This window comes from Staurois parvus, unplaced genomic scaffold (genome assembly GCF_062004578.1).
Source record: "Staurois parvus isolate SC_StPar_1 unplaced genomic scaffold, SC_StPar_1.0 ptg000147l, whole genome shotgun sequence".
In the NCBI taxonomy this organism is placed as follows: Eukaryota; Metazoa; Chordata; class Amphibia; order Anura; family Ranidae; genus Staurois; species Staurois parvus.
In genome coordinates this window covers 3,593,600-3,614,006 of record NW_028317943.1, presented here as the reverse complement: position 1 = coordinate 3,614,006, position 20,407 = coordinate 3,593,600, and the positions used below count along the sequence as shown (strand labels likewise).

At 38.9% G+C, this 20,407-nt stretch overlaps 1 protein-coding gene across 17 annotated transcripts in view; it reads right to left on the bottom strand.

Moving 5' to 3' along the window:
- NRCAM (neuronal cell adhesion molecule) overlaps positions 1 to 20,407 on the bottom strand; it is a 289,209-nt gene that overhangs the window by 55,435 nt on the left and 213,367 nt on the right. For 11 of the 17 annotated variants that reach the window (XM_089673969.1, XM_089673968.1, XM_089673975.1 and 8 more), the window contains 7 exons: positions 15,688 to 15,819; positions 13,317 to 13,460; positions 13,116 to 13,224; positions 11,374 to 11,540; positions 11,132 to 11,279; positions 9,626 to 9,750; positions 1,644 to 1,673 (listed from right to left, as the gene is read on the bottom strand). In XM_089673969.1, coding sequence (XP_089530095.1) covers positions 1,644 to 1,673; positions 9,626 to 9,750; positions 11,132 to 11,279; positions 11,374 to 11,540; positions 13,116 to 13,224; positions 13,317 to 13,460; positions 15,688 to 15,819 — 855 coding nt within the window. The remainder of the gene's footprint in view (positions 1 to 1,643; positions 1,674 to 9,625; positions 9,751 to 11,131; positions 11,280 to 11,373; positions 11,541 to 13,115; positions 13,225 to 13,316; positions 13,461 to 15,687; positions 15,820 to 20,407) is intronic. The other 6 variants (XM_089673973.1, XM_089673979.1, XM_089673980.1 and 3 more) reach the window with 1 other exon arrangement.

The window sequence follows — 20,407 nt, the reverse complement described above, 5'->3', positions numbered from 1 at the left end:
GACCGGCACCTGGCTCAGCCTCTCAGCGATTCAGTGACAGCTTGAGCTATGCCCTCCGGCCCCCTCCACAGCCCAGTGCTCCAGTGAGCGCTGGAAGGGCAGAGCAGAGAGCCAGAGACTGACAATCAGAGCTCTCTGCTCAGAGCTTATGGGGAGAACTGAGCAATCGGCAGGGTTTGATCACTCAGTTCTCACTGCAGAGCCAGCGGGGCACAGATGCTGCATCAGATTGACGCCCAATGCCCATGGTTTTGGAATTGGATGTCCAATATAGTGTGATGGCCAGGTGTCCACAAACCTTTGACTGTATATTGTATGTGTTTAAACTGATAATTTAGCTGTTTGTCTGGCATTTCACTTTAATCGTTGCCACTCTTTTAATGTCTGGGGATTTTAGCTGAACAATTGACCAACCCTCCCATCTTTGCCATCATTGTGTCCAAGACAGATGGTGGGTGATTCATCTTGCCTCAGTCTTTAAAAAGACTTTTAAAAAAATAAGGCACAAGATAACTAATGTATAAATGTGCCCCTTGGCAGCAATCACATAACTTTTTAAAAATGAAGGGTCACTTGCACAGTAATACTAAAAACACAAGACTTCCAATGAACACACTGTACAACACAATAAGTACCACAACACAACTACGAACTAAATGCCCTAGTCATATTTAGCAGCAGAAAGCTACATGTGCACAAATGAACCATTTTGTTGCATTTTAAGCCATGCAAAAATAACAATTGTAAGGACCAAAGAATAATGGTTTCATTAAAGGGGAAGCATCAGTGTCAGTAAAACAAAACAAATCTGGTATTCTGTTGTACATGAAGAGCTGGGTCAGCTACCAAATTGAAAATAATCAGTAATATCATACAGTGCTTTTAATTATTGGTGGTGAGTATTATCAATTAGATTTATCAATAATCATTTACAAATGTGATATAGGGGAGTGTCAGACTGGAGCATAAATGGCTTGATAAAAATTCTCACTAGAAAAAAAAAGCTTAAAGTACATTTTCTGTAGATGTCTTATTCATTTTGAGATACTAAGTTACCCACAGACATAAGATGACCAAAATGTCTATGGGAGGTCTCCAACCCTGCAGGATGGCTGTTACTGGGGAAAACAGTTGATCAGGCAAGTTACAACACTATTCCTTACTGATAAACTGCTGTCTGCCCGCTGTGGCAATCTTTTCCTCCCCACTTCATTTACATAACCCCATAAGTCTGCATAGCTGACCTTACAAGTTTATGCAGCCCTCTGAGGGTGGTATGGCCATCTTGTAAGACTGACCAGTCTTCAAAAAAGACAGGCAGCCTCAGCCTCAGATAGCAAAAAAAACCATTTCCATGAGCCTGACAAGTTAAAGTTCCGGATGCACACTAAGACTAGGGAGCACCTGAGGATCCTCTGTTGTGTCTGACACTGGCATTTAGCAGTAAAGGTAATGCATATTGTAGATTGATACATGTATTTATTATCCTAAAATCCTATTTCCCCTTTAAACTATGCATGTAATACAAAAAGAAACAATAAAAATCAGAAAATGCCATGCAACGTTGTCACAAAAAATGGACATGATGAACTTATGATATGTTTAAAGTGGAAACATATACATGAGTGGAAGTTTCAGTTTACCGTTCTTTACAGGTGGTGGCAGAGTAGCTTCTGCAAGGAATATTAACAAAATATTAGCATCAATCAATGGCCAGAAACCAATGGCCATGCCAACCATTTTAAGCATATTTTAGTAAGGTTAACTGAAAAAAAATTTATTTTTCTGATTAGATTCATTGAATATGATGGGTCTCTGCAACCACATATTTGCATATATGTATATATACATAAGTCACTGCACAGTGCATCACATCTTATTGAATAAAGCTTTGTTTTGACTTCTGTACAGCAAGACTTGCTGTGCTGTAACATTCAGAGGATATGCATTACAGCCTGTGTTTACCATTGAAATCAATGCATATTGTAGACAATGGGAATTGGTGTCTTAGTACAGCCTGAACACCAGCTGGGGTGATGCATCTGCAGATACACATCCATTAGCTCATGTACCTTGCTAGCACTGGTATTTTATTGATACCATGCACTGCAGCAAATTCAAAAGGTTGCAATGTCATATCAGTCAAAATCTATTTCACTGTAGAACACTTTAGAAATGAAATCAACAGCTAATAAGGGGCTGGGAACCTAAACTATGTATTTTCATTCTGGACCTGTTCATGAAAAATGTTTCACTAGTAAAAAGAAAATATGCAAAGTGATTGGTTGATTTACAACAGATCCACTTTTCATAACTCTGAACTAGTATCTTTAGAAACAAGTCAAATATTAAAATGTTTACTCAAAAAGTTTAAAACACAAATCTTGTGGCTACTGTACCTACACTTATGACTGGGGGGGGGGGGGTAAATATACATAAGCTAAATACTGCAAATCAGTTAAGAGACATGCACTTTTTATTGCAGTTTTTTTATTTATAAAAATTAAATAATACATATGAATATCTCACAATTATGACTTTGCAGCCAGCAAAGCCAAACAAGATCATGATCAAACACAATTCTTCTTGGAAGTATGCATATAGAGCTGGAGAGATCAAACTACATCTGAATGATATGCATAGGCTCTCTGCAATTAGAAATAGGACTGAAAGGACTTCCATCCAGAATGCTTTGCAAACTGAATGTCATGAATTAACTCTGATTTGCATGTGTTTTTGTACAGTAAATACAAATAATTATTATTAGGTAGTATAAAACAAGCTTAAAAATGAGTAACCATAAAATGTGAAACTAACTGATTTTCTGTGTGACAAGCTGACTCATGGTTTACTCTAGTGTGCTTTTTAATAAGGTGGCTATAAATGACCATGATGACTAAATGTAAAACAACATAGACCAGTAGTTTAATTACTATATTATATTTTTTATTATCTACTATTTAACAAAATACATATATTATACATTTAATTCTGGCACATATACACAAACGACAGCATTACTAAAAGCAGAGTTAACTATGGGTTTAAAGAAAAAATGTGACATGGTAAAAGTTCTGTATTATTTACAAAATGTGCACATTTTGCAAAAGCAGCTGGGTATGCTTTACATCTGGGCTATCAACTCACCTAATGCAGAACTCCAGTAAATGTAGAATATTTAAAAATATGATGGTTTATAAGGGGTTAAGTCCAACAAAGTGTGCGACTTCATGTGGACTTTTCTCTTTAAAGGATAAGTTTACCTTTACCAAAAACATAATAAATGCACATTTTTTCAGGTAAAAAAAATATGCATTTATTATTTTTTTTGTTAGGAGCCTGTAAAGCATTGCACCCATGATCAGCAGATGATGGGTGTAATGCCACAGTCCTGCAGACTGTCTGTGCATCTGTCTGCCCATACCTCCAATATGGGCAGTCAATTACACTCAGGCTCAACAGCATCCTGGAAGATCATTGAGAAGTACAAGCCAAGATCTGCAAAGAACTTGTATTTTTCACATTCAGAGAACTCAAATGGTGAGGCTGGGCACTCGGCGGCAGACACTGGTGCATTTATAACCTCTATAACATGTTACACACTGAATATGGATGTAACATGGAACCTGTTACAAAAGGTGAAATTATCCTTTAATTTACTATTTACATTTTTTTACAGAGCACCAGGAGTACAGATAATGCTACATTCCTGTCATTTTAACAGGAAAGATATAATCTGCTACACCAGCAGCTGCTTTGTTCACCCCTCCCCTCTGCTGTCTTTACAGAAGGTTTTGCATTTTGTGAATGGGTCCACATAACACAAAGCCTTCTGTGATTGGGCAAGTGGGAAGGAGGGTCAGGTGGCTGCAAAGGAGTCTGCTGCTGTAGGATCGGAGCCCTAAAGGCTCAGCGTTGGAGCCTTGAAGTATAGGGTAAAAACATAGAACAGTGACAGCAGAAAAAATACCAAGTGTTTCATCAAGTCTGCCCTAATTTTTTAAATTTATAGATGATTTTTGTTTGTTAACTTTTTTTGTCTGAGTATAGACCTAAGTTTGGTCCTAAGCATGTATGAATCCACTTCTCGTTGACTGATTCACTACCTCTGCTGGAAGTCTATTACAAACATCTACTCTTTTGGTAAAATAATACTGATTCGTTTTGAACTTTCCTCCTGCTAGTTTCAAGTCATGCCTCTGTGTTCTTGATCTTAGCTTCATATTAAAAATACTGCCCCCTCCAGAACCTTACTTACCCTTTAGATATATTTAAACATTTCAAACATATCTCCCCTTCTTTCCTCAAGACTGTACATATTAGGTTCTTGAAGTCTCTCATGATATTATCCCTCAGACCTTTCACCATTTTTGTTGCCGGTCTCTGGACTTGTCCTATCTTATCAACATCTTTTTGTAGGCGAGTTCTCCAGAACTAAACACAGTATTTTAAATGAGGTCTAACTAAAGATCTATATAAGGGAATCAGGACCTTCTTTCTTCTGATGGTGACCCCTCTAGTGAAGCATCCTAGAATTCTATTTGATGTTTCCACTGCATGGCCACACTGTTTGCTCAATTTGCTATTATCTGAAATAAGTACTCCCAAATCTTTTGCTCTGTAGTGCTGGCCAACACTGTACCCAAATATTGTACTCTGTCAAGGGATTCTTTTTCCTTAGGTGCATTATTTATAAACTCTTATCTAATCTATTGTCATCATCTATACCTAACCCTTGATCAATGACCTTAAACCTGAAAATGTACAGGCTCCTCTCCTATACCAAAATTACTTACTTTGATTTCACTGCACATTGTGAGCTTCTCACAGTGTGCATTAGAAGTTGCAGCAAGTCAGACAAAGCCCACCTCATATCCTGGCTGGACGACATCTAGCCCTTTTCTCGCTAGCCTTACTGTCACTGGTTCACCCCTTTCAATCATAAGGGTCCAAGCATCGCATACCGGCATTACCTAGGGAAGTCTGCCTGCTGGCTCACACAGACAGAGGTGTTTCAGAAGAACTGATAGCTGGCTGGGAATCCAGTTTCCAATTTCTAATTTTAATAAATGATTCCACAAGGAGCACTATGTGGCTAATTATTACTCTATTGATGGTATAAGATCATCAGAGGAAAGGTGAAGGGGGAGGGAGGTTGAAAGAAGGATTATCTTGTCCACACCTAGGATCAGGGGTGGACTGACAACTCATGGGGCCTCTGGGCAATAGGGGATCATGGGGCTCCTGTGTCCTTGCCCACACTCAAAAAAGCCTATGAAAAAGGTACCATGGGCATTTCATGGGGCCCCCTACTGACCCCGGGCCCTTGGGCAGTGCTCGAATGGTCAGTCCGCCCCTGCCTGGGATATTCTTGATTGGGCTGTACATGATTTCTTATAACCTAGAGATCCATCCTTTAGGGTGATAGTTTTCAACATACTAGTGGTGAAGAGAGCACTTAATGGTGTGAAGGCACTCAGAATATGTTTGGAAAAGACAGAGTATTGTAAATAAGGAAGATGTAAAGAGGATTACAAAGACATTTTTCTTAATGATTAGACCACTTTGCAAATATAATTTCTGTGCTTATTGTTCATTTATTTTATGATAAAGTGTTTGGCCTATATATTATATATACAGTGGGGCTCAGAAGTTTGGGCACTCCAGCTAAAAATTTGTATTAATGTGCATAAAGAAGCCAAGAAAAGATGGAAAAATCTCCAAAAGGCATCAAATTACAGATTAGACATTCTTATAATATGTCAACAAAAGTTAGATTTTATTTCCATCATTTACACTTTCAAAATAACAGAAAACAAAAAAATGGCGTCTGCAAAAGTTTGGGCACCCTGTAGAGTTAATATCTTGTACTGCCCCCTTTGGCAAGTATCACAGCTTGTAAATGCTTTTTGTAGCCAGCCAAGAGTCTTTCAATTCTTGTTTGAGGTATCTTTGCCCATTCTTCCTTACAAAAGTCTTCCAGTTCTTTGAGATTTCTAGGCTGTCTGTCACGCACTGCTCTTTTAAGGTCTATCCATAGATTTTCAATTATGTTGAGGTCAGGAGATTGTGAAGGCCATGGTAAAACCGTCAGTTTACGCCTCTTGATGTAATCCCCCGTGGATTTCGAGATGTTTTTAGGATCATTATCCATTTGTAGAAGCCATCCTCTCTTTAACTTCAGCTTTTTTTTTTATTGAATCCATTTTTCCTTCTACTCCTGAGATGTTCCCTGTGCCACTGGTTGCAACACAACCCCAAAGCATGATTGATCCAACCCCATGCTTAACAGTTGGACAGAGGTTCTTTTCATTCAATTCTGTGCCCCTTCTTCTCCAAACGTACCTTTGCTCATTCCGGCCAAAAAGTTCAATTTTAACCTCATCGGTCCACAGAACTTGTTTCCAAAATGCATCAGGCTTGTCTATATGTTCATTTGCAAAGTTCAAACGATGATTTTTGTGGTGAGGACGTAGAAGAGGTTTTTTTCTGATGACTCTTCCATGAAGACCATATTTGTACAAGTATCTCTTTATAGTGGAATAGTGTACCACAACTCCAGTATCTGCCAGATCTTTCTGGAGGGATCGTGCAGTCAAACGTGGGTTTTGAATTGTTTTTCTCACAATCCTGCGAGCTGTTCTGTCTGATATTTTTCTTGGTCTTCCAGATCTTGCTGTAACTTCCACTGTTCCTGATGACTGCCATTTCTTTATTACATTCCGAACAGAGGATATTGACATCTGAAAACGCTTTGCTATCTTCTTATAGCCTTCTCCAGCTTTGTGAGCGTCAACTATTTTCAGTTTCAGTTTTCTAGACAACTGCTTAGAAGAACCCATGGTGCTGATTGTTGGGCAAGGTCAGATGAGTCTGGGCATTTAAAACCTTTGAGATTGACATCACCTGGTCTTCCCAGATGATAATTGAGAACAATCCATGACACTGGCAGGTCTCAGCTTGGCAAAGGGGGCAGCGCATGCTATAAATTCTGCAGGGTGCCCAAACTTTTGCAGACGCCATTTTTTTGTTTTCTGTTATTTTGAAAGTGTAAATGATGGAAATAAAATCTAACTTTTGTTGACATATTATAAGAATGTCTAATCTGTAATTTGATGCCTTTTGGAGATTTTTCCATCTTTCCTTGGCTTATTTATGCACATTAATACAAATTTTTAGCTGGGGTGCCCAAACTTTCGATCCCCACTTTATATGTAACTTAACCTTCGTCTTGTGTTAGGGTCGGCACCGACCCGTTTTTAGGTTTTAAATGCATAAAATAACCATATATTTTTTTATTGCATCAAGACTTTATGACTTTGTCAGGAACCTCTATTTCAACAAAATAGAAAAAAAAATTGTTTTCACTAAATTATAAAATGCTCAAGTTGAAATTATGACCTTTGTGTTAGGGTCGGTTTCGACCCAGTTATATAAATAAGATTATAAAGCAATAATTAGAGCCAAAACTGAAATCATAAGTTCACTGTCAATCAGCACACCGACAGCCAGCTCCTCTCCCAATCATGTGAGCTTTAGGGGATTCTCATTTTGCCTTGTTTTCCAGTATACCTGCACAAAAACAAAACATGCCCCCATGAGGGATGTCTGGGAGAGATGGGTGCAGCTCCTTCCACTGATGTTCAACCCTGGGCCAGAGGTGACAGTGGATGAACGTCTTGCCCCTTTCCGAGGAAAATGCCCCTTCTGGCAATACATACCCAGTAAGTCAGGGAAGTACGGCATAAAAATCTGGGCAGCCTGTGGTGCAAAAACCAGCTATGCCTGGAATCTACAGATTTACACAGGCAAAGCTGCAAGTGGCATCCCTGAGAAAAACCAAGGAAAACGTGTGGTCCTCGATATGACTATTGGACTGCAGTGTCACAATATCACTTGTGAAAATTTTTTTTACCAGCTATGACCTTGGACAAGAACTTCTCAGGAGGAAACTTACCATGGTGGGCACAGTGAAGAAAAATAAACCTGAGCTGCCTGCTGAAATCTTACAGGTGAAGGACAGGGCTGCACTGTCCACAAAGTTTGACACCACCACTGTTGTCTCATATTGTCCAAAAAAAAAAAAGGAATGTGATATTTATGTCTACTCTTCACAAAGATGCAGCTGTGTCATCAGGAAGTGACAAAAAGCCCACAATTATCCTCGACTATAACAAAAACAAAGGAGGAGTGGACAAGCTGACTGCCACCTACACTTGCCAGAGAATGACCAGGAGATGGCCAATGGTTGTGTTTTACAACATCCTTGATGTGTCTGCGTATAATGCATTTGTGTTGTGGACCCACATCCACCAAGGATGGAACTCAACCAAAATAAACAAGCGGAGAATGTTTCTTGAGGAGCTGGGAAATTTCCTTGTCAAGCCACACATTGAGCGGAGGGAACAGGTGCCCCGAGACCCACATGCTGCAGTCTTGGTCAGACAGCTGCACAGGTCACCTAGCACTTTGTCCACGTCAGCATCCTCCTCAGCCAGCCCTGCCTCAACATCATCCACCACAGCCACAACCCCACTCAGGCCACCTGATTCTAAAAGAAAGAGATGTCAGGTCTGCCCAAGCAGTAAGGACAGAAAGACCAATGTACTGTGCTTCAACTGCAACAAATATCTCTGCAAAGAACACACTAAAAGTGTCACTTTTTGCCACACATGCATCTAAACACACACACACACACACACACACACACACACATACATGTTCTTGCACACAGACTTTTACTCTGATTTTGTTTTTTATTAGTGTTGGAACAAGTAATTGATTTCTATTGGTTTGATTTGCTTGATTAGTTGTTGTTTGTTTGACCTTGCAAATCTATATTTTGTTATAGTTATGTTATTTATATATATATATATATATATATATATATATATATATTCTGTTTTTCATTTTGTGTTTGTACTAAAGTTCTATTGCTGAAAAAAAAGAGACTTTTTTGCCTTTTTGAAGTAAATATATATATATATATATATATATATATATATAGGTCGAAATTGACCCGTAACACCACAGATGTTACTATAGTTAATAATATTAAAATGAAAAAATAAACAAAACAAATTTATTTCAGAGATGTGTTCTAAATCCCCTCAGTAATAGTCAGGTGACATAAAAACCTTTTATTTATTTATTTATATGATTCTCTTGAGGTTCATTTTACATTGTTTTTTAATTGAAATCGAGGGGTATACTGACAAAAAAAGGCCCAGGGGCCCACACCAGAAATATTAAAACCAATATTTTCATGGATAAGGAATCCTAACAACGTAACCAAGAGATGAGAAACAAATTGGATGATAGATAATTGTTTTTAGTGTATTTTACAGCTGATTTAAGACACGGGTCAAAACCGACCCGTTAACATAAGAGATGGTAACAGGAAACTAACACAAGAGGAAGGTTAATCCTATCCCTATAGTCTGAACTAGCAAGTCAATACCTGCTTTTCAATGACAGTATCAGCCAAAATCGCATTAGCGCTAGTTAATATTAGCTGTCAGTATGATTTATTTAAAAAATATACAACAAGCTTCAATGAAAAAATATTTTCTAAAGCAGTTTAAACAAACTGAAATCCCAAATGAAAAACACAAGTTAATCTTACCAACAACTGTGAGCACTGCACTGGCTGAGGCGCTGTCCAAGGTAGTGTTTACTACACAAGTGTAAGTGCCTTTATCCTTGTCTGTTATGTTCTTGATAGTCAGACGCTCCTTTTCAATAAGGAATCTAGAAAAAGAAAAGATCAGTTGTTTACCCTTGAATTGTGTAGGGTAGTTAAAAGTTTACTTCACCCTTTGGAACATATACTCTATACAAGTATATTGGGTGTAACATGTATTATGGTGCCAAGCCCAACACCCACAAACCAACAATCCCTCTGACAGCATGTTGGGGTTCTTCTCCCCAGCAACAGCTGTTAGCTTTTATTTTTTGCATGGGTCCACCCAGATAGACATTTCATACATTTACAGAGATCTATGAATAAACAGATCTGACAGACAGAAGTGTAGATATCAATGGGACACAAGTGCAGTGATAACCGCACTTGTAGTCCAGTGACACTCCCCCCCCCCCCCCCCCCCCCCCCCCCATAAACAAACGTCCATACCTCAGTACAGACAAGGAGATAGACGAGGAGACTGCAGGAGCCAGGCACTGCACCCATGTTCCATTGATCATGGTTGCATTGTGTTGGAAAAAACAATAAATGTCCATTTCTTTCTGCATATGAAGTTGCATTTATTATTTTTCGGCAAAAGGTGGTCATAGCTTTTAATGTTCCCATGATTATAGATTTTAAATAAATAATTTTCATGCTTAAATAATAAGGGATTGCATATAGTATAATGATCAAACAACAAATCTCAGGTTTTTGTAGTCAAAAGATGAATGCTCTTTGGCTGTCATGGGCTTCTGTACCTGGCACTTTTAATAAATAAACCACTATTTATAAACTGAAATGTGTGAACTGATTTGACTATATATTTAAGAAGTATTAAAGCATTTGCCTACTTAAAAAAATTGGTGCATTAAGAGGACAGCCTGTAACCGTGATCACACAGTTACTGTAAAATCAGCACAGAAAGGGTGAATAAAAGCCTTTCCACAAACCAAAGCTGGAGCCTTCTGAGAGGGTGGAAATTCTGTAAGACAGTATTATTCTCTACAGGAGCACATCTGTCAATGAATTGAGTGATGAGGATTTCTATGATATACATATATACACAAAATATTATTATAACACAAAGAAAATTACAAGCTAAAGGAAGAGTGCTTTTTCAAAGTGTACATATCCTTTTTGCCCCACCCTGCTACTAATCCAATAGGGTTATAGGAAACCATTTTAGAACTATTAGTACACAGACGTTCAGCAGAGGGATGCAAACAACCTCAGAAGGCTGCAAGCACAATTGCAAGGCTTCCCTTGGTGAGGTGGGAAAAAGAAGCAAAAAAAGAATATGTGTACTTTGAAAGCGCACTTTTCCTTTAAGTAATAGTAAAAGTAAAATTAAAGGCATGATAAAATCTAATTCTCTTCTTTATGCAGTCCTCTGCCCAATTATCTCATATTGCATATATAATGAGTTACTCAAAAACGATGCACTACCTTTCATCAATGGGCAGGTCACTGTTGTCTTTCAGCCACAGCACTTCTGCTACTAGAGTAGGATCGTGCTTAACTTTGCATTCAAAGAATGCACTACCATATCTCTGAATCACTTTGTATTCTGGCTGAGAGATAATCATTGTTGGATCTAAAAAGCAAAACAGAATAAATTATACATGTGTATTCCTAAACATATCCTGAGTCTCCAATTTGATGTGTTTAACCTATGAATCTTTCATTACCTTTGACTTCAAGCTCGACAGTTTTTTGGTCTGTTCCTAATTTATTTCTGGCTACACATGTGTAGGTCCCACTGCTGTCTTTCTGGGCAACAGGCACTTCTAGTGTCCCATTATCATGGAAAATATACCCGTTACCATACAGAACACTGGCTTGCATGCCTTTGAACCTACAACAGAGAATAAATGCATTTTGAAAGACGAAGAACTCCAAATGAATATATATATATATATATATATATATATATATATATATATATATACATATATATATATATATATAGGAAACCTGCATAAAAAAAGGCAACCATTGCCGACAATTCTTGAAAATGTTAGTTGCCTAGCTGACTCTGGCTTCAGTACTTTCCAAGTTACTGACCTGGAACAGGCATACAGATCAGTGAATTTTTAACATTTCAATAAAAAGCCCAATAATGTGGATTCCAAGTTGCAAATCTAAACTACAATACCCTATTTTAATAAACTGTCAGTAGAATCATTATTGGAGTACAGAACAATAAGGAACTATCCTGACCTTTCCATTTCGGAGCATTGCAATAAAATACAACATTGCATTAAGGCTGCTTATTCAAAGAAATGGGCTGTAAATGCAAAAGAACAGACAAAATAATGGACGTGCAGCATTTTCCATGGCACAGCGCACCACACCATACAGAAGTGCATTGCTGTGTGTTGTACACTGTAATACATGTGTGTTGATGTTGCTTTTCCTTAGTGCATTGGGTACCATTCAAAATGAATGACACGGCAATACACTAACACCCATAACAAAAAAAGGGTGATTCCACCCTCAGTGTAAAATGGAAACAAACCTAGTTAGTATGAACTGGCATATTCACTAGGTGCAAAATATTAGAATATTTCCATTAGAAGTAATAAAAAGAGACACCAGGGCATATAGACATTTTTTATTAGTAAAAGGTGCTAATGTCAGGAATATGTATTTTGTGCTAGGCTATTTATGGCTTCTGCAAAAACATTTGCTTAAGATCACTTTAAATTGCAACACCAGACCAAAATCTTTTTTTTCTAGTTTTAAAACAGAGCAAAGAGGGGTTGGAACAATTGTCAGGTTTTCATTGCTTGATGTAAACGGGGAAATTTCTGTCCATGTGATATTAGGACATTAAGGGCACAATTGTCAATGGGAGGTTCTATCCCTTCCCCGCTCCACTAGACAAAGTCCTTTTGTTAATATCTGCTTTGGCTGTATTTTGGCTTTAAAGTGGAACTGCACTGCATCTGAGTACCACAAACCAAAAATGCTATATAATTCATCTTTAAAATTCAAAACAAATTCCTCCACCCATCCATGACTCCATGCTTTATTTTGCTGAAAAATCATTTTGAAAAACACCTCCTGCCATTTCTGGCAGTGGCTATCTTGAGTAGGGACAGATGATGCATGTAGCAGTTACTTCCTGGAATCCACCTGTCCTTAGCTCAGGCATTGGCTGAGCTGAGAACCCTCCCTCCCCTCCTGAAGACTCCTGGGATGTATGACATTATTTGTCTAGGCATGGAAACCAGGAAGTAAATGAAGGAATGCAAAAAGAAAAAAAAAAAGGTTAAAACAAGTAAATATGATATACTTTCCTATCTTATTACTAATGCTAGCAGCATAAGGATTAGAAATAGTCCATGCTGATTGAGAGAGTGAAGTTCTGTTTTAAGTCCCTTGTATTTTATGAGTGTTAAATACATTATAACAATATTTGTCTTACCATTCTATATGAGGAATAGGTGACCCAAAAAAGGGGCAGTCAAGAAAGGCAGCTTTATTAGCAATGACTTGATAAACCTTCTGTGATGAAAGGATCCGCGGCTTCTCAGCTAAAACATTAAGCACATTTTGCTGATAAGAAATTCAATAAAATATTATATGTTACTATTTATATAAAAAGAATAAAAAAGTAGTGTCTTACCTAGAACATTTACAAATGCATTTGCCAACTGGTAGCCATATATATTAGAAACATTACACTGGTAGACTGCGCTAGCTCGTTCTTGCACCTTTGTAAACATCACTGTATCACCTTCTACTCTTCTGCTTGGATCATGAGGAGCCACTGCAGAAACATATCACCAGGTAGTTGTATTGTGATAATTTTTTTTAAATGCCACAATAAATACATTTGCAATAATTTTGAAAGGCAAAAGATGCAACAACATTTGGCTACTCAACGATGTCTTAACAAGGCCTTTTTATTCATGAGAACAGTATCTGTTTTAGACTGACAAAACAGTTTTGTGACTCTTTCTTTTACTATAATTTCCATAAAGTTGATCATTAAAGGTAACAATGTTCGTAGGGTGCTCTGCAACGGTATGACTTCCAGGAGAAAAGGATCTCGGGCATCCAGTGGAGGGAAAGGAGACCAGATGACATGGAAGCACACTGTGCACTGGAGTAGCTCTTCAAGAGTGGAAGCAGACTCTAGTAAAGTAAATAGCAAGGAAGGCTCCTCTAAGTGCAGTATGCAGCAGTTTATTGAGCAGTAAAGGTTAAAAGCACTTACAAGATAGCAGTCAGATAAAAGCAGGTATAATGCCAGGGAGACACACTGAGCCGACCAGCGGTAGTGAGTGTGGTGGAACACACGGACAAGACGGCCGCTGTACTCCCAAGAGAAATGTAGAACACATACACCGGAAGTAACATCAAGGGAGCGGTAATGCGTTTCGGAGCATGTGCAGACACTCCTTCCTCAGACCATTCCTCAGTGTGTCTCCCTGGTATCCTTTCCCTCCACTGGATGCCCAAGATCCTCTTCTCCTGTGTGCATTTAATATTTTTTTGAAAGGTGAGCTTAATTGAAACAGGCAGAAATGTAATCAGCTGACAAGCTTCAGCACATGGTCCTCTTTCCCCCAATGAGCTTGATCACAGAGGTCCTCTAGGATTAACCTCCTTGGCGGTATGATTCTTTCCGATTTTTTGTGCTGAAAGCAGAACCATTTTTTTGCATGGAAATATATAGTTTTTTATTGTAGGCTGTAATTTTTAGGAATAACTCACTGAAATCTGTACGAACAAGAGTCTATTAAACATCCCGGGTAGGATAAAATTTGAAACATGAAATCATAAATTATAATTGAATAAATAATCATAAAAAATAATAATATAATAATAATAAATTTAATTCAATAATATAATCAAACCAAAAACACTGAAATTTGAAATACAGAGGCAAATTCGCACATCGCTGAGCAAAGTCGCAAAATCATTTTCAGTGTCTGATGACGAATTTCCCCACGAATCATTATCACTCAATTCTGCAAGTGGTTCTGATTTACTATCGCTGTTCTAAAACCGCTTTTGACGTAAAGGGACGCTTTTTGGACGCCATGGACTCTTCTAAGTTTCCAGGCAGAAAGAACATTCAAAATGCAGGCAGGGTACAAGACAAAGCACTCGGGACAAAATATATGTGAAATACATTGAAACAGCAATGACAGCAAAAATTTTATTTTTTAAAAATTTCAAATTTCCCGCCGGTTCCGGCGCCCGTACGTCCCAATGTCACAGGGACCGGAACACAGAAGCCGGATGCCAGCATCGGCCGGAGGAGATGGCCGGGGACGCTGCAGGGGACACATCACGGGAGCGAAGGACAAGGTAAGTGCTGCAGGGACCCCCTGAGCAACGCCGCATGGTAAGCCCGAGTGTAGCTCGGGGTTACCGCTCTTGGTATAGAAATTTTACCCCGAGCTACACTCAGGAAAACCGCTAAGGAGGTTAAGCCCATCAGTGGAGAAGTGATGGACTCCAAGCCAACACCTGATTCCTGCATGTTAAGGAAGTGCTTGGAGGTTATGTTGAGCACTTTTCTTTTCTTTTCTACAAAACAAGAGAGAGGGGTTGCAATATATATTGTTCACTAAACAGAATATAAATTAAACAACAGTACAGGCATCTCTGCCCTTTATCAAGCCTGATAGAAGGCAGGAAAGCCTAAAACATTGCTGCATTTATATGATGTTTAACAATCAATTAATAGCATTCTCTGTACTGTAGCCCCTCACTCTTTTTGTTTTTTTTTCATGGTTTCTTGTTGGTGCTGTCCACCCTCAAAAAATATCTATCTATCTATCTATCTATCTATCGTATGCTTATACGGCAGTGATGTCAGTCAATCACATTTGCAATGGAAATTTGCTACAAATTTCTTACAAATGGAATGCCTCTGTACTCTGATTTTATGCACAGTGTATCTTTAGCCCTGGAATGGAATAATGTAAATGTTCTCTATTATTTACAAAGTGTGCAGTAAACAAGAGTTCTGTATTACATACAATCAATTGCCACTCCGTTTATTAGCCATGTAATAGCGGGAGGAGGATTTCCATTAGCTCTACAAAGCAATGTGCCATCTTCTCCTGGAGACAATACAAGATTCCTAGGTTCAGTGATCCAGTAAGGTGCAGCTGCAAGAGAGACCAACAGAAAAATAATCAATGGATATTTCTGGTAAAAATCAAATTATATACCAAACCATCCAACAAGTAGTAAACGTACTATAAGCTATAATATAATGTTAACAGACTTCATTTTATCTTTACATATACAGAATTATTTCACAGCTTAGCCCCCAAGTTCTGCTCTTATATCAAGCATATACAAGCCTTGAAGAGGGGCTGTGAACCTTGATCTAAATTTAACACCTGGAATAAGCGCACACAAACCCAAGGATTCAAGAAAACAAGTAAGCAAAATTCAGGACAGAGAGCTTAGGGAGTCAATTAACCTGAAAGTTACTGCTGAGTATAACATATATCAAATACAGCATGTATAGGCATTCAGATTATGTGCTAATTAAGAAATGATTATCTCATTCATTTAGTTGTGATGGTTATTAGGTTTTACTATGCACCATGGAACCCATGAGAGGGGTGTAATATGAGGGACATCTTTTTCTGAGGTGATGGCACTCATCAAGTACAGGATTTCTTTAAATATTAGTACGCATTCACATCGCTCCCTCTTGCCTAGCCCAAGGAGGCTTGAAGCTTGATACATTTGCAAAATGTTTGCACAAAGCTTGTAAAACGTTTAAAAAAAAGGTTAACATGTGCAAAAACAGGTTTCAGAATCATTGGAAATCCTCTCAGCTAACGTGTGAATGTAGGCTTAAAGAAGTATTAAAACCCAAAAACAAAAAGGTAATATACTGCAGCTTACCAGTCCTTGGATGTGATGACTGTATTTGTTCTCTATTTTAGGCTTTATTCCCCTTTATTTAACCTGGTGATCCATCAAGTAACACACTGCCTGTCTTATGGTGTCTGCATTTTGGATGAAGTAGTAAAGCAGACACCTTTGGGCAGCAGAATTGTCATTCTAGGAAGAGGGTAGTATATAGGTGTGTGTAGGGTAATGTGTAGTTATGTGTAGCCTTCCCTGTTAGACAGAAGCCGACTGACATCTGTCAAAAGAGACTGCTGCAAAACCTTCCTCCATCAGCGGCTTGCAGGCAGTCATCTGCAGTGATGATCAGTGTATTTTGACCGGAGGCAGTCCCCACTGTCAGAATACAATGTCCAGGTCAGGGGGATTAATGCATCTACATCACTTTTGTTGATGAAGGAATCAGCCTTCTGGTTGAACAGAAAAAGACTAACCCTGTCTACCCAATTTTAGCAGATTTAGATGGACTTAACTAACAAATTAAAGCTAAACACCAGATAACACTTTAGAAGCAGTTACAGCAAGCACTTTTGGTTTTCTTTTCCTTTTGGGAAAAGGGTTTTACATAAATAAATAAAAGCTGTTCATTGTACGCACCCCCATTTGTCTCAAACCTTTAACTGCTACTCTGAACAGCTTGGTCTGGTAAAATACGATGGAAAATTACAGACCCACTGGCTGGATCACCAGATGAAAATAAAGGAAAAAAACCTATAAAAGGAAACTAAAGTATCTACCACAACTAAGACTTAGTGAGTTTAGTACATCTTAGTACATTTTTGTTTTTGGGTTCAATACCACTTTAAATCACACATAGCATTACAGATGAGTTATTACAAAACGCTAGACATCCTGTAATCTATACCACATCTATATTACACTATCAGCCTCAACCCGACAGATGAGATTTGTGTTGTATAGTGAAACACAGTAATGTCTGCTCCACCTGTGGACCCTATTCACAGCACACATCAGTCAAGTGTGAACTGTGCAAATTTCTTCTGTAGAAAGGGCAATGCCTATGGCATAGGAAGAACTGTGCTTTTTTTTTTTGCAGAGTAAATCATCTGGACAGGAATAGAAAGCATTGCCGTGGATTACCATGGCAACCAGCTTCTTCTCCAACATTATTCTGAAAAAAAGGATAATAAATGCTAGAAAATATATGAGTCTTTAAGCTCTGCTCCATTTAGAGTTCTTAATAAATCTCATCAGCTTTGTGGGACTATCTGAAAATGTTGCTGATTAAAAATGAGCTATATGGACATATTGTTTATTACAAATCTACATGTATGTCACATTGCATTGCTTGTTTTTTGGCCATTCAGCCTTCAAGTTAACTAAGAACATTTTTAAATAAAATTTGTCCCCATTTTAGAAAAATAATTATGATCATGAACATTTAATCTGCTTTGCAGGACTCAGGCAACAGTCAATCACTGTACAGGCTGAACATTATTTGTAGGTATCTACACTACAAAAAAACCCTTATTGCCATATTATCAAAACATCCAGGCTACTTCATCAGACTTGATAGATGTAAAATAAGGACATTAACCAATAGTGCCAAAGTTGTAAAAAAGACAGGAATCACTTTCCTTAGCTTTAAAGTGGTTGTAAACCACTGCAATGAATGAATGAACCACTTCTATAGTGTGTATTGCCTCAATCCAAAGTGCTTAGTGTGATTCTGACTGTTCTGTCCTCCCTGTGTTATCCGCATCTGTCATCTGTGACAGGTTATGCGGACACCAGACAATCCCAGGAGAAAGAATAAACTCTTCAGCGCTCCAGGTATCAAATGCCAAAGGAAAGCCAAGGGAACCAGGATCAAAATCATCTATGGATAGCCTTTCGGAGATGCTGCCCTCCTCAGATAGGGAAATCAACAACTGAAAAAAGAGCAAACAGGAGGCGCACAGCCCTAGTGCATTATCCAAGGTTTATTAAAGGTAAAAAGGAATGAAAACATACTCACAAACATAGCATAAATGTGAAGCTTATAGAACGGTAGAGATGGCCATAACAATGGTGGTGTGGTCCAGAAGGAAGACCAGGTGAAGATGGAAGCCCTGTCAGCGGTGACAGCATGCCGCTGGAGGTCTTCATTTTAAGGTAAGTATCTCATAATGTGCTGGTAGCACATTATATTACCTTGCAGGGGGAAATCCTTTTTTTTTTCTTTTCTTTTTTTTAGAGACTTTACTACTGCTTTAACTAAATATATTTTCCAGGTAAGCAAAAGTGAAACCCTAACTAGCCACCCTTGTTATCAAATCAGGTGCATGATAACTGTTAAACATGGTTTAACCACTTCCCATCCGGCCCATGTACATAAACGGCCGGGCGGGAGCAGTGCAGAAGCGCGGTTGCCATTCATAAACGGCACCCGCATTGTGTGCAATCCCACCAATCGCTGTACGGGACTTCTGTGTGAGGTCCCGATCATGTGATCACTGACTGGCCAGGCTGCTGCTGTGTATGTCTCTGCACAGCAGAGAACAATTTAAAAATCTGCTCCATTGGCAATCCACACATGCTTCAATAATCTGAACCTACAGATCCAGCAGTATTTAGTAACACTATTTTACCTATGGATGGTGGGCTATGAACAGGGACAGACAGACAACTCATGGGGCCCCCGGCAATAGGGGATCATGGGGCCCCTGTGTCCTTGTCCACACTCAAAGCACACCCAAAAAAGCCTATAAAAGGTATCGGGCATTTCATGGGGCCCCCTACTGACCCCGGGCGCTCGGGCAGTGCTCGAGTGCTCCAATGGTCAGTCCGCCCCTGGCTATGAACATACAGCTCCCCACTATGCTGATACTAGCCCATGTGCATTTCAGCACTGAGTGGATGCTTTAACCACCTCCCGTCCAGCCATTGTATATAAACGGCCGGACGGTGGCACTGCAGGGTCGGGTGGTCGTTTATAAACGGCCTCCCCGCACCCTGCTTGTGCGCGCTCCCTGGGAGCACCGCGATCCAGTGCCCGCTGTGTCCTCCGGACACAGTGAAACACCGATCGTCGGATGGGACCTCTGTAAGAGGTCCCGATCATGTGATCGCTGATTGGCCAATCAGCGATCACATGCAAAGTAGTAAGCAAGATGTCACTTGTGACATCATTGCTTACTACGTGTGAAATCTGTGAATGATCCCAGAGGTCACATGGTACAAGGCTATTCACAACAGCATTGTACCATGTGACAAGCTGTGACCAGTCACAGCTCACTCAGTAGTTCTCAATGGCTGCAAGAATGCAGACAGAGAGAAAGAGAAATGATTGCTTTTACATCCTATATGGGTGTAAAAGCAATCAGTGTAAAAAAAAAAAAAATCTGCATCACCCCCCACAAGTAGTAGTGTGTCACCATGTATGTAAAAAAAGTTTAAAAATTATACTTTTTGGTTATAAACTAATTTGGCTTTTTTTTCAAAATGTTTGGACGTTTTCATTTACATAGCAAAAAAAATAAAAATCCCAGCGGTGAATAAATACCACCAAAATAAAGTTTTATCTGTCTCAAAAAAATGGTAAAAAATTCATATGGGTACAGTGTTGCATGACCGCGCAATTGTCATTCAAAGTGTGATAGCACTGAAAGCAGAAAATTGCCCTGGACAGGGAGGGGGAAAAAGTGTCCGGACAGGAAGTGGTTAAAAACATGGCCCTAAAATAGGACCTCCTCAACCCATTATTAGCACCAGACTACAATATCATTGGTGTCCCAGTCAGTGGGGTAGGGATGTAGGGGGATGTGATATTTACCAGACCCCCATAAAAGGGACAGGTATTGTGCCATTTACCATGCACAAGTAAAA